General features: G+C 47.3%; 1 protein-coding gene across 4 annotated transcripts in view; it reads right to left on the reverse strand.

The window, feature by feature from the left end:
- The window catches only part of frmd3 (FERM domain containing 3), a 43,582-nt gene that overhangs the window by 2,315 nt on the left and 26,695 nt on the right, over positions 1 to 14,572 (reverse strand). The window contains exons 3-15 of one of the 4 annotated variants that reach the window (XM_029829340.1): positions 11,892 to 11,996; positions 11,639 to 11,681; positions 9,979 to 10,060; positions 9,711 to 9,811; positions 9,166 to 9,289; positions 8,574 to 8,661; positions 8,044 to 8,132; positions 7,687 to 7,750; positions 7,128 to 7,136; positions 5,800 to 5,888; positions 4,650 to 4,724; positions 3,890 to 3,958; positions 3,673 to 3,797 (exon numbers count right to left, since the gene is read on the reverse strand). In XM_029829340.1, the coding sequence (XP_029685200.1) occupies positions 3,673 to 3,797; positions 3,890 to 3,958; positions 4,650 to 4,724; positions 5,800 to 5,888; positions 7,128 to 7,136; positions 7,687 to 7,750; positions 8,044 to 8,132; positions 8,574 to 8,661; positions 9,166 to 9,289; positions 9,711 to 9,811; positions 9,979 to 10,060; positions 11,639 to 11,681; positions 11,892 to 11,996 (1,063 nt within the window). The remainder of the gene's footprint in view (positions 1 to 3,672; positions 3,798 to 3,889; positions 3,959 to 4,649; positions 4,725 to 5,799; positions 5,889 to 7,127; positions 7,137 to 7,686; positions 7,751 to 8,043; positions 8,133 to 8,573; positions 8,662 to 9,165; positions 9,290 to 9,710; positions 9,812 to 9,978; positions 10,061 to 11,638; positions 11,682 to 11,891; positions 11,997 to 14,572) is intronic. The other 3 variants (XM_029829341.1, XM_029829342.1, XM_011615637.2) reach the window with 3 other exon arrangements.

Raw genomic sequence — 14,572 nt, forward strand, 5'->3', positions numbered from 1 at the left:
GAACTCGGCTGCAGAGGGTCTGGAGTTTGTGCTGACTTTAGCCAGGCTGTATTACCGCCTCTGTCTCGTTAGCAAGGACACGAACGCACAAGATGTCCTTTTCTGCGGAGCGCCGCTCATTAAAATATCGAGCTCTCAGATGCTCCCAAGATGAGGAGATTCGCACCACAAGGCGACAGATTCCGCTCGCAGTTGAGGAGCGGCGGGGCTTCCCCCGGTGGGGAAGCGTTGAAAGGACTTTACACATGTTCATGTTCACCTTCGGTATATTTATGAGTGAGGCAGACGAGCTGTCATTCACAGGCAGACAGGCTTATTTTCTACTGAGGGATAAATAAATCTATCAAAAATACTAATAAATGAATTCAATGGTGCTTTTTTTCCTCATTGTGTCAGCTTTTATGCTGAGGAATGTGTGGTTTCTTTGTCCTGTGTTTAAGGTTTCTATTTAAGCATTAAATACAATCTATAACACACACACACACACACACACACACACGCACGCACACACACACACACACGCACACGCACACACACACTGCAGTTGGGATTTTTACCAGATGACCAAGAGCTTCCTGATGCAGTTGCCACAACAAAGCCGACAATCTAAACATGCAGATAACGTTGCTGCTCAACTCTGCGTCTATTTTAACGTGCACGTGGAGCGTTGTGCCACAGTAGATCTGCTGCCTGCGCCCCCGACTCTTACTCTGCTCCAACGCATTCCTCGGAACCCCCGCGTTGATTTCGGCGACGTGGCCCCCGTGTCCCACCAGCCGCACGTAGACGTCGCGGGCGGTGTGGTTGGCGATGCGCAGATGGAGGCTTCGGCGAGTCGTGATCTTCACTTGGCACCTCAGGGTCTCGGCCGCGGCCACCGAGGACGCCTGCTCATCCGTGGACACCTTTGGCTGGAACACTTCCAGGGCGCCGGCCTCTCCGTCTCCGTTCATCTCTGGAGTCGAGTCCCCTCCGAGGCCTCCGGTTGTGCCCTGACTCACACCTCCGGAGGAGCCACCTCGTTCCTCCGCCCCCGACTCCAGACCGCTCTGCATGGCGTCACCGCTGTGTCCTTGCTCCAGAATCTCCACTGTCCCGTCTGATGATGAAGCCCAAACCCCCCCCCACCCTACCGATAGGGCACCCAGCTGACGCTCAGATGGCTACACACACACACACACACACACACACACACACGCGCGCAGTGATGGTGAGAGACAGCCACAGATACCCTCCCTCTGATGGTTGGGCCTCTTGTGAATGTCAGCCATGTTAACAAAGCGAGGGGGGGCATTAGAGGAGGATCAGGCCCAAAGCTCGGCCTCTATATATAACCTGGTGTTCTGGGCCCCAGTGGGGCCACTTAATCTAACTCTGATTACAGGAGGACCTGACCCAGGAGGGGACGGGGATCATTTTCTTTTCCTCTCTATCTTTATTTCTGACACCTTCGGTTCTGTTTTCCACCACAGAAGATCCGTCACTCCAACGGGATGAGCAGAAGATCTTACAAAGATGGTAATTTGCTTGGTCCGGGGCCCAAAGGTTCGCTGGGAGTGTGTTAGTAGGTTGTTTTAGGGTTGTAATCTTATGATCTTCAACTTTCTCGGTGCATCTTAATGGACGACACCTCAAACGTGACGACAGATTCTAAATCTTAGTAAAAGACAGAAACAGGTCGACAAACGGTCTCTGTTTCCGGTCTTTGGGCCCTGGACAGGTTTGTTTAATTCCTGGACCTGGTTTTTGTCGATCCTGGGTGTTCAGAGAGGTCGATGAGGATTTGGCCTGATAAGAAACGGGCAGGCTGGATAAACATAACAAGGTCGACCGCGTCCTTGGGTCAGCTTCTTGTTTCCCCACTAATGGAGAGATTACCACTCTGAATATAGACGGTGATCCCAGACCAGCCCCGGGACAGTTCATCCTAAAGTCCTCGCAGCGGCCTGTAAAATCCGGCTCCAGTTACTCATTACCATTTAATTTACATCCACGAAGTGTATCGCTCTGCTGAATTACATCCAAATGAGTCGGACGTGAATTCTCACACCCTCTGTGACCGTTACCGTCCCACATGGCGTCTTTACTGGTATAATGGAAAACTGAGGCTCACGTCTGACTCCTGATTCCAGTCAGGATGTGTCTCCTTCATGTTTGCGGCTGCTGCTTGATCCAGTCGGACCACTTTGGCATATTTGAAGGACAGGTGAAGGTCAGCGCAGCACTGCTAACGGTAAAAGTGTGATCGCATTTGGTTGCCGTGGCGCCATGCTCAAGTGGCTCTGAGGTCCAGAGTGCTTTTATCATCGTTTTCCAGGCTTTCTGTTACTCCTGTCCATGGGAAGATTCACCCAATCACTGTCAGCTTCCATATTATTAGGAGAGCAACGCGAGCTCCAAGAATCTTATTTCCGAACCCGTATCTCTTCCTCAAGGGCTGCACGCGATCCTGATTTGATGAGTTCCTCCTGCCCCACCTGAGACAGAAGCTTTACCGCTGCAGCACTTTGACTGTGAGCCAAGGATTGATTTTTTTCTCCAAATGGGATGAGGAAAGATGAGAGGAGGAGGAGGAGGAGATTGGAAGGGGAAGGCCGTAAAGGCTGTCAGCAGGTCCATCGGCAGCTTCAAGAGTGATGGCCTGGCAGCGCCATTGGACAGGACATGTGTTAAGGCCCATGGAGCATCGGCGTGAGAGGGGAGAGAGGAGGGAGGAGGAGACGTAAAGGGTGAACTGACGCAGGCAATGAGGTAACAGGGGAGGAAGGACTCCTCACATGTGGAGGACACACACTTGTGCCCTGTGATGTGCAGAGAAGAGAGTACATGGATGAAATATAAATCACAGCAGCAGTAACTCAGCAGAGCCCGACCCCGTGAGGACAGGAAGTCGACGCCGTTTCCATTTTGTCCTCCCTTCTTCTTCACCTCTGCTCCTCCCCCCTTATCGGCCTTTATTAAGCTGGATGAAGTTACTGATCTCCAAAGGGGGAGAAAACAAAAACCCATGCTAGTTTTCAACCCTCTCATGGGAGAGAAACTGATCCTAATTCAGCTGTGAGCCGCTTGTCACCAACTGAGTCAGCTGATGGACAGATTAACTTAAATATCCTCTGGCAACCGTCACCTACAGAGTGTGTAAGGCAACATTCTCCTCCAGAAAATCATTCATGGGCTTTATACCACATACATGCATAAGCTTATACACACACAAACTAAACTGAATCAGACCTTCAGAGCGGAAATTGGAAATTGAATTTTCATCCACAATAATATGTGCTGGGCCTGTTTCCCTGCGATTACAAAGGGCTTCTTCCGCTGCAAAACACACACACACACACACACACACACACCCACACCCACACCCACACCCACATACACACACACACACACACACACGGACAGTCAAACACATGGACAGACACACACAGGCATGCTGCAGAAAACCACAGAGGATCATGGGAGGAGTATTTTTAGCATGCTGTCATTGGTGTCTCCAGGGAGACAAGACTGATGGAGGGATGTGAGCATCAGCTGCTCAATTAACATGTTGTGTCTGCGGGTCGCGCATGTACATGCGCTTTTTTCCTACACAAGGGAAACACCATGTGACTTTGCAGAGGCCTTCATTTGGAAGCCATGAACATGTGTTTGCCTGTTCAGAGGTCCTACCGTTGTCTCCAGTGGTGTCTTCACACTCGGTGGTGGAAGGCAGCGCGGGAAGCAGCGGCTCCATGTTCATGATGAGGTTCTTATGACTCAAGGAGTTAAAACTGCGGCTCTGACCAAACTGGACTCTGAAAACACACAATAAAAAAAAAAAAATATCAAAGTGTTGCACCGTGCTGAAAACGGCTGAAAATTAGGAAGTTTTCCAACTTGAGCGTACCTGCACACCTCTGGTGCCTCCCTCTGGATCTTCGAGCTGGCTTCAATCACCTCCTTGGCTACTCTCCCGCTGGCAGGACGATGCCAACAAGATAATTACAAATTCTGTCAGTTCACATTCTGAAACAGCAGCATTAATGGAACATCGTGTACGATATGGCTTATATTTGATGATAAGACCAGTGGGATGATGTCAGAGGTTGTGCTTCCTGTGTTTTGCAGTGCTAGCTCACACTGCTGGACTTTCTGTGATGCTGCGTGGTGCGGTACTACATTAGGTCCATCGGTACTTCTATGCAAATGTGGACAAAGCATATGCTGTAGGCTAATAAGCATGTTAAACGAAATGCTGCTTCTATTAAAAGAATTCCTTCATCTGTGGACAGCAAAAGCTCTTTACTCTCAGCTTTTCCAATAATAGCGATATTCCCTGTTTTATAACCCCACCATATGCCAAAAACTCTTTTTTTAGCCCTTTAATCGACCTGCGCTACTCAGCTGATGAAATTTGCTCGACTGAAGTTTAATCCTGCTAAAGCAGTTTGTCTGGGAGGAGAATCACAGCTAATGTGGCTTCAGAAGCAAACTGAGACTTTAGTTTGATGTGAGGGCCAGCGCCCAGCACCCGGGGGATGCTGAATGTGTACGCTAATGTAAGGAAAGTCAAGGCACAGCTGAATCATGCTGACGGGAAACGCTGGAAAGGACGTGCTGCAGGTGGGCGGAGCCGAGTCTAAAACACACACACCATCCTGCCTCACCTGTATCTGAACCTGCTGCCTTTGAAGAAGATGTTACTGCTACAAACTGTCTTGATCTGACTGGATTTTGCACACCTGAGGAATTAAAAACATAAAAGAGAACAAACAGGATGATTGCTTTTATGCCAAAAATACCACAGCAATACACATGAAAGATAAGTGGCAGTGGACGTCAGAGCTCCGTGTTTGGGTCAGGGTAATTTACAGCGGGAACTTCAGAGCCGAGACAATGCCAGAGTTCATCATCTAACCTGGGAAGGAGACAGCGAGGCTGCCCTGTGAGGCTGCCTCCACAAACTCATGATTTGATTAAGACGCTCTGTCGCGCGCCTGACACCCGAGATGACATCCCCTCCCTCTCTCGCCGCTCCACGCCGACACATGAGCAGCCATACTCCCACTTAATTCTGCCCCACAGCCTCTGCACACAGCTGCAGGTTGCAGTTAACGCCCCAGATGTGACGTTTAAGTGCTATAAACTGCTGCTAGCGCCTCCACCAGCCCCGGGACAGAATCACGGCTTGTCTGCACCCCCCCCCCCCACCCCCCCCAAAAAAAGCCTCTGTCTTCCCACTTGTGCCACTGCCCCCAGCGTGTTTCCACTCCTGACAATTGTCACTCAATATTTAGCGCTGAGGGCAATCAGCTGCTCCCCAGTGAAGGACAGGAGGAGGACAAGGACTGGCCGGAAATTAAAGTGCAAGTGGAAAACCTGCTTTGCATTTTAATCTTGAAAGGGACAAAATAAAATACGTATTAGAATATGTAGAAGAATCCCAAAATAGCAGATCTGTATAAAGATCCCTTCATCATCATGTTCTTACTTCTCCTCATCCACCTGTTTCACAGCTCTTTTTCTGCTTCTCCTGCTCTTTTTCTGCAGCTGCATCTCGTTGCCTCTTTGACTCCACCCTTTTCTCTTTCTTAAGCTCATCCTCCTTCCTTTTCCTCATCTTGTGCTCTTCCCGCTGCAGCTCATCAGCTCCACCCCTGAAGAATCTTAATCTGAGTAGGTAAATAATGGTAATCGATGACATGACCCACAGCAACAGCTTTGGGACAGGCCATGATCCTCATCAAATACGCCGATCCCTTAAAGAGCTCTGAATATGTTGTGCGTGTGTGGGCATGTTTGTGTTTGCAGACGCACTTGTAGAAGGCCTGGTTCTCCACTCCGCACTTCCAGAGGTGTTTACAGGCTGCAGGCGTCAAGGTATGAAATGTCAACACCAGTTTCTTCTGTCGGGAGAAGGACAGAGACACAGGTGGAGGGTGAGAAATGCCGTTACATGTTAATAAAGCCAACCTGAGCGCGTGATGGGGGGGGTGCGAAACACTGCTGCCAGGACAAAGAACGCTCAGCTGGCAACAGACACAGGGAAGAAAGAGTCTTAAGGACTCAGGGTGGGTGTGTTCCTGTAAATGTCCGGTCTTCGGCCCCATGATGCCAAATCAATGCTGTTCGATGAAGAGCAAGAGTGTGGGAGCCGTCAGATCGATAACGTTGTGACTCATAACAGCGTTCACAACAGTGTCGACCTGTTAATGTGCAGCATCGGCTGTGCTGTGATTTACTGTGTCCTGGTCCAGCCTGTAGGCAGCAATGCTCCACAGCTCCCACATCACTGGTATTACACCGTAATTACACTGTTATTACTCCGGCATGTTGCTGTGATTAACACGCATTGGCAGCTGCGGCCATGTGTGCATTTGTGAAAATACCCAAACGCCACCTTTGAGAGGATTACAACATTGTTTCATCCCACTTTGACCGACATGCAGAAGGCGACAGTGAGAAACTCCCCAGTGGTGCAAAACAGCAGCACTCCTGAAAACACACTCTGGCTGCACCTGACGTGCTGGAAGAACGAGAGCCGTTACAGCCAGCACCCCCCCGATACTCCACATCACCCTCTAATTGGTTTCAAGGTTCACGGATGGGTAAATACTGGGTTACTTTTCAAAAAAAACAAAAATACACACAGCAGATTTTTTATGTCTTACATGATGTGCACTTATTTTATTTTTTTTGGGGGGGGTTATGGGAGCACATTTAAGTGACTGAATTTGAAAAATAAAACAAGGGAAAGCGCGCCATCAGCTCAAAGTGGGACTCAAATCCATGTGTTGAAGGTGAACTAACAGAGGTGAGGACAGAGAATCATGCAGCGATTCCGTCACACGATGGAAACATGAGCAGCATGTCAACACAGGCTAAATGCTAATAACAAACAAACAAACAAACAAACAAACAAACATACACATACATTTACTTCAATGTGCAGAGGCTGACTCAAATGAATCATGTACATGAGCAAAAAAATCAATTTAACCAAAAGAAAAACCGACGTGGGAAGGAAAAGAAATGGTTGATAAAGAAAAGATGTGAAATGCTTCTGCCAATAACATTAAAAGGAGGGGGGGGGGGGGTCATATGTAAGTGGTTTAATGCCACTATTTTCACTTATATTTACTCACCAGTGATGTCTATGTGTACACACACCCACACACACACAGAGGAGAGACAGAAACACAGAGATAAAACTGCAGCTTCCGCCAGCAGGGATGTGAAAGAAAGACAAATGAGCAGGCGGAGGGATGGCTGAGAGGAAATGACTGAGACGGCCAGAGAGAGTAGTCAGGTGACTCCTTAACTGATGGGCAAATAAGAAAACAAGTAAACAAAGCAAAACAGCTGGACTGTTTTCGCAAAATGGAGGCGGCGGAGGCATCTACAGAGTACAGATGATGGGTCCCAAATACATGAAAGGTCTCGTTTAACATCTAATATTAAATAAAATGGATTTATGTGTGTGTATGTGTGTGTCACAATATCACACAAGCCCGGTTTCTTAGACTGTGTAAGAGTACTAGTAGAAAGAAAGAACAGGAGGGATGTACAGGAAGTGGAGTTATAGGCCATAAAGCAGCCATGTTTAATCTCCCATGTTAGAGGTTCGAGCAGTTCATCCCCGCGATGACGTCACCACGATGGAGAAACCGCTTTTACAAAAACTCACAAACGCGCCGCGCTCACCTCCTTCTGAATCCCAATGACGTAAAAGGTTTTCCCTTCGAACTTCAGCTTGCTCACGTCAGTCCTGCAACAGAGCGCCAGTGTTCCATCAACGCCAGAGTTCGTCCAGACCAGACCGGTTTCAACCAACACGGGCGATTATCTTCGATTATTTACCTTTAAAGATGTCTAACGACGCCTCAACTTAATTCCGCCGTGTGAAAGTAATTAAACATGCAGTCGATGATGACAGAGATGGAATAACGCACTGTTCATGATATAGCCCAGATAGAAATGAGGGAACTGTTTGCCTCGTCTTCGCAGATGAACCTTTTATGCTACCGTGTTGGTTTCAAATATAAAAGGCTCATTTTTTACCATTTGAGGAGATGGATCCTCTTGTTCCCTTGGAAGACCACAAACCCCTTGGCAGTAAATCCGAGGAAGGCCGTGGAGCCAGTGAAGTCCTGCACACAAGTACCATGATAATTGATTAAATTACAAGGGGACCAACAGCATGGAGGCATCTGGGTGATGAAACGCCACGGTAACAGCATTTTCATTTGTCTGCCCATCTCCTTACTCGAGCCCTTTACCCTGATGGGTGTAAATAATAACATTATACAAGGATAAAATTCTGGACCTGAAGGTCCCGATCAGTAAGGTTCTGACCTTCGTCTGGCTAATGTCACTCACACTGAGCCTCTCAATCGCAACAGCTGCACTTGCAACAACCGGCTATACCTGAAATCGCCCGTTCGTAACCCAGGCGATGATGCGCGAACATACTTAACTGTCTCTAAAACTAGTAGATCCTGTCAGAAAGATATCAAGACATTCTTTTTCTGTAAATGCTGAAGGCAAAGCTCTGTTAGCAAAAGCAAAAGTTGCTGCAACGGTGCCGTTACCTTGCAGGGGTGAGGGTCCACTCCGTAGGTCTCGAGGCTGTGGGCCCTCTGGAGCATATTAAGCTCTGCTAGTGCCGAACACTGACCCCTGTGAGACGGGAGAGGAGATATTTATATCAGCATAAACACACCGGTGAGAGAAGCTGCAGGTGCCTTGTAGACACGCCACCCACAGGAACCCATCGTCGTGAGCCACCTCAGGCCTCCAGTGTCTGATAATCTGCCTGCTGCTAATCCTGCCGGTTGGACCTCTGGGGCAAACAGGGGGATTTCAGTGTTCTGCCTGTCTGTGCTGGGGGAAATGAAGGATTTGTCTTTGATGCTCTATAATCCCTGTAAGTGTGACAGTTATAGACCCAGAACGTAATGCACGGGCCCCCAAAGCGACCACGGGGGACGTCGCCGGATGGGACGTGATCCCGTTGCAGTGTTGCAGGTTACATGTCGGCGTTTTAATAAACCTCTCTGAAAATCTGCCCATTAAATGAGTGTGGCGTCGACAGTGAGGTGCCCTTCATTTCAGAACAAACGGAAAAGCGGCGGAGCGCCGTCTCCGCCCGTCACCTGGATCAAACAGAGGCGTCTGTTTCACCTGAGCTCGTTCTTGTGGATCTCGATGATCTTGCGCTCCAGTTTGAGGGACTGTTTTGGAAACAGCTTGAAGTCTCTGATGTAGTCTGACGGGTGCTCCTCTGGGTCGTAGTCCCCGAGTTCAGCTGAAGACAGACGCCAGATCAGTGACAATGTGCTCCAAAATGGTGGCAAAGATGTGAACGAGTGGAAGCAACAGAATACGTCAGTTGGTCAACAGGGTTCAAAACTACAGCAGGATTTAAGGAAAAGCACCTGTGTCTGAAGACAAAAGGACTGCATCGTAACGCCATTCATTCACACATCCCTCCATCCATCCCTCCATCTATCCAAGCATCCATGCATCCATCCATCTTCCAAGCATCATCCATCCATTTATGCATCAACCATCTATCTAACCATCCATCCATGCATCCATCTATCTAACCATCCATCCATGCATCCATCTATCTAACCATCCATCCATCGATGCATCCATCCATCCATCCATCCATCCATCCATCCATCCATCCATCCATCCATCCATCGCTGTGCAGTTGAGCCCACCCTGAACGATGCAGGCCCCCAGGTAGGCAGCTTCAGCAAAGGGACACAGAAGTCGACCGTGATAGATATCCCTCTTCAGCTGGAGGTATAGAAGATACCTGCTTACACACATACACACACACACACACACACACACACACACATAAACACACATGATAGGTTTTATTTACAGTGTGTCTCATGGTGATTAATAGTCAGTGGAAAAAGGCAATCTCTCCTTCTCTCCTTCCCATCTCTTCCCTTCTGTCCCACCCATCTGTGTCTGTACCTGGTCAGCTCCTCCTTGATTTTCATTGGCTCGCTGGGGTAGAACTTGACCCGGAAGCACATGGTGTAGGGCTGCTGGGCCACTGAAGGTGAGAGGAATATATGTGAGGAAGGAGCAGAGAGGACAGGTGGAGTTAGAAGCAGAATGCTGAGATTCCTGGTGATTAAACCGTCTTTACACTCCTGACAGTTGTGACCCCACAAGAGACAGAAAAAGGCTGGAACCAGGCCCATTTGATGCTAATTAAAGGAAATTTTTCAATCTGGGTGCCGTGAAACCACATATAAGTGTGTCCTCGGTAGTCAAAGTCATGGTCAATACACTGACGGGTAGAGAGTACCCCCCCCACTCTGCCTTTAATGGTGAGATCGTCCCCTGGGCGCCTTGACGGCTCATATTACCACAGGAGAGGCAGCTTTTATACTGACACTAACAGGAGAGAGGCACCTCTAAAAACTATTCAAAAATATATTTTCAAGGAAAGATTTGGCAAAACACGTAGACAGTGACGTACGTGGAGCTGAGACGAGACGCGCAAACCAGAAAACTGATCTGAGAGTAAATCCTGCCAGAGGGAGACATGATGTGTCAGTGTCACTCTGCTCAACACCCGTCCTCCATCCCTGCCTCGCCTCGCTCCCTCCTTCCAGAGTTCACTGTTCATCTGTCATCATCGTCCCTCCCCCATCACACGGGCTCATATTTCTCCTTAATCACCCTTCCCTGCTCGTTCCCTCCTTGATTGTGTCACTAAGAGCTGCTGAAGAGCAATAATGCAAACGTGTCGTCGGGCGTGTGATAGATGAGAACCTTTCACAGGAAAAAAAAAACACACACCGGGATTTAATTTCACCTCCAGTAAATGTCATCGCAGTCATTTCTCATTTTACAGATGATGAGGATTTCCATTTTAATGTAACATTTGCTTATTTTGTTCTTCTGCCACTGCTCCTTATTTTTGGATGTCTCATTCTCCTAGCACTTTGGAACTTTCTTTTTTCTTTTTTCGAAGTTCCGCGCTTGTCACTTTGTCTTAATCGACTCTCTGTTTAGGCCCCTGCGGTGTTCCTGTGGTCTCTGCCCTTGTTTGTCTCTGGTAGTGCATAAATGTTTGTTTGTATTTTCCATGCTATGGGCTAGATGTTAAAGCTTACACATCCTTAATTTATTTAGCAGAATAGTGTTGGACACGTTAAAGTTAAAATAATAATTTAATAAAGTTTAAAAATAAACCAATGGAGATGATCCTTACACACTAAAACATGGATTCACAGTCAGAGGGGGCTCGTGAGTGCTCGCATATGTAGCAACCATTCAGGGCTGGGAAAGACTGTGAGTTTATTGTGTAAGTAAACTCACAGTAGAAGCTATGGGATGTGCAATAAATCTGAAGTTTTAATCTTTGACAGTTCTTCTTCATGCTGAAGTCAGGGCGGCGTCGACCACTAGGGGGCGTTAACTCGGTTAAATAATGTGAGTCGATAGTGAAAACTTCAACCTCACACGCAGCTCTGGGAAAAACCAATACAGCCTTGCCAGAGAACAAATGAACATACTTGCATGCATGCCATATACAGATACAGGCAAAGGCATATTCAGCATCACGAAAAAGGCAAAACACAAACCAAAAAACGACAGACAGCGCAGGGGCGACTCTTACATTTCATTTGTCGAGCCACAGGCTTGTTGGGCTCCAGCCAGTGCTGAGAGTGAAGAATATGGAGGAAAATGTTGTTAAAAACAGCAGATATCTAAACACTGACATCACAAATCCAAAATCTCTCTTAAAGTTCCAATGCACAACAAAATAAAACGATAATACGGAAATAGACCACAAAACAACAGATTAGTCACGCTATGTGAATTTGGCCTTAAAATATATCAGTGTGGGTGTTAAATGGAGCAGCAGTTACCCTCTGTTTCTCCGGATCCACATAACGGATGCCAAAGTAGTCTTTCTCCAGTAGGTTGTAGTGGTTACACACGTGGTCCAACAGGAACTGTCCTTTGGTGTCTCTCTGTAAACACAAGAAACACACCAACACTGAAATCCACATGCTGACTGGATGGTGAGACCAGGCTACAGCCCATAACGTCATGTGTTTCTCCTGCAGCATCTTTTAAACCATCTGTGCACCAGAGATGGGAAAAAACTCTCATTAATGAGATTTTTATGATGCAGGAACATGTTTTGCATGTCTGTAAACCTCATTAATTTAACATTTTCATCTTAAATTCACAAACGCTCCGTGTTTGCTTCAAGAGTCAACATTTTGATTACAAAGAATAAAATATTACTGCCGTGATTTTCTTTTCTTTTTTTTTTACACAAACTGCATTGAGTTTTGGAATAAAATGTCCTGCTTGCAAATCTTTATAAAAAGAATTTTAATGTTGCAGATGGCATATTTATTTATTATTTATCAATGGCAGATAAACAACATTCAGGAGAGCTCATAGAAATTTGAGAGAAAAAAAAGTTACATTCATAAACATTTTGGAAAACAGCTTCATGGAGAAATGGGTTCATCCAGAACTTGTGAAAATCAACGGTGGCGTTTAGCTGTGAGCTCTTCTCTCCTCTGGTTGTTGGGGTAACAGCCGCAGGTCACCAAACCTTGACTAATCTGTTTAGAATTGCAAAACCCCCTTTGCTCAGCGCGTTCTCGCTCTGTTGGTCTAAGGTAAAAAGAGAGTTTTCTTTTGTTTTTACAACCCCCCCCCCCCCCCACACACACACACACACAAAAAAAACCAAATAAAAAATCACCACCATGAATCTAGATTTACAAATCAGTGATCAAATCTGATTGGACAGGATCAGATGCTCTGATGAGTTCTGCTGGAACTGGACTGGCTCACCTGGCAGCAATAAACACAGCAACCACACACACACACACTCACAAACTCACACACAGACAACACTCTCTCTGTGAAATGTCAGTCTGTGTGTGTGTGTGTGTGTGTGTGTGTGATGACTAAATCACAAGAGCAAACAGTTTTCTGCTAAATTAATCATTTGTGCTTAACTGAGCACAGAATTCACCTCCATCAGCAGGTCATAGAGCAGTTTTAACACACACACACACGCACACACACACGGACCCACACACACACACACACACACACACAGGGTCAAGGTTGTTTCTTTAGTTAATTATAAGTCATGTTACTCGTTAACTGTAGCACCTCCAGGATAACTGGGCACATCTTTTAGGATAATTAAACACATTCATCAGCGTCAGTCATCCTGCATTCTGCCACCTAAACTGAACTAGTTCAGACTTTCGGAGCAGAAATTCTCGGAGAACGTGACGCAGGACACAAATGAGGATCACTCACTACTGAGAAGCTAGCAGCAAGAATCCTGCTGGGAGTTCGACATTATGATCCAGATACTGCGGTACAGCACTGAGGTGGGAAAACACGAAGCTGGCAGTCAAAATAAATGGAGAAGGATGAAACCAGGGCAAGCTGAGAATGAGGTTTTTTTTTATTTCCTTCAGTTCTGCATATAATAATCTCGACCAATAGTCGGGTAGAACGCGCTCAGCCTTTGCCTCCCTTAATTTATCGCTGTGCTGGAACATCCAACTGGTGCAAAGGATGCGAGAACAGGGATTCGTGGCTCATTCACACTGAATACGGAGAGTGACTGAAGCTGCAGTTAGGCGGTCACGGGGGAAGGACAGCGTAGCCCGAGCAGGTCATTTTTCACTGCGGCGTCCTCAACCCTGGGACAGCCGGGACGCCCTCTCACATACCAATCTTCAGGACGCTTGTCGGAACAGAAACGCTGCACCGATAATTCCAGGTGCTTCCTCACCTCGTGTTGATCCACCACAACAGACCTTGGTCGTGTCTTGACTCAGGCTTCCCCCATAACCTTGTGTGTCCTGACATCAGATGAGTCAGTTGTGAAGTGCGTTTGACGCAAGTGTGAATTCCTCTGTTTGGTCAGAACTGTAATCATTTACAGGAAACCTTCTCAATAAACGCACCGCTGAGTCACAAGCAATCTGTTCCGTGTAGCAACGGCGTCCAGGGAACAGCCAAGAGGAGAGATACATCATTCCTACAAACACGAGTGTGTCAAGGCAAAACTGGATGAGAGCGAAACATGCATGAGGGTTGTTGTTGCTCTGCGCTGGACTGCGCACGAGACCAGTGTCACGGCAGCTTTACGCTGCATCCGGATGGCGTTTCAGCAAAGCCAAACACTGTTGTAACGCAGGAAACAGTTCAGCGCCATGAAAAATGAATACGAGCTAAAGAATGCGCGGGAGCTCACGCACGGGCTGTCCACACAAATGAACTACAAAGAAGACATTATCACATCAATAATTAATGCCCGTTCCCAACTGGTTCGGCCTGTTTTACCGGTCTTCAGTGGCCACCTCACGCAGCAAGAGCGCCATCTTTTTGAGCTGGTTAGTCACTATTTTGCTGGCTGGATCGGTCTTGGTCGTGGTGAACACACAGCAGTCTGTTGCGCTAGCCAGACGCCAGCATCAACAGCCAGGCATCAGGCGCTCCGATTATTAGAGTTTAGGCATCATTTGTTGTTGCTGTGTCACATCTGTGTCCTACTACT

Source organism: Takifugu rubripes, chromosome 21 (assembly GCF_901000725.2).
Source record: "Takifugu rubripes chromosome 21, fTakRub1.2, whole genome shotgun sequence".
In the NCBI taxonomy this organism is placed as follows: domain Eukaryota; kingdom Metazoa; phylum Chordata; class Actinopteri; order Tetraodontiformes; family Tetraodontidae; genus Takifugu; species Takifugu rubripes.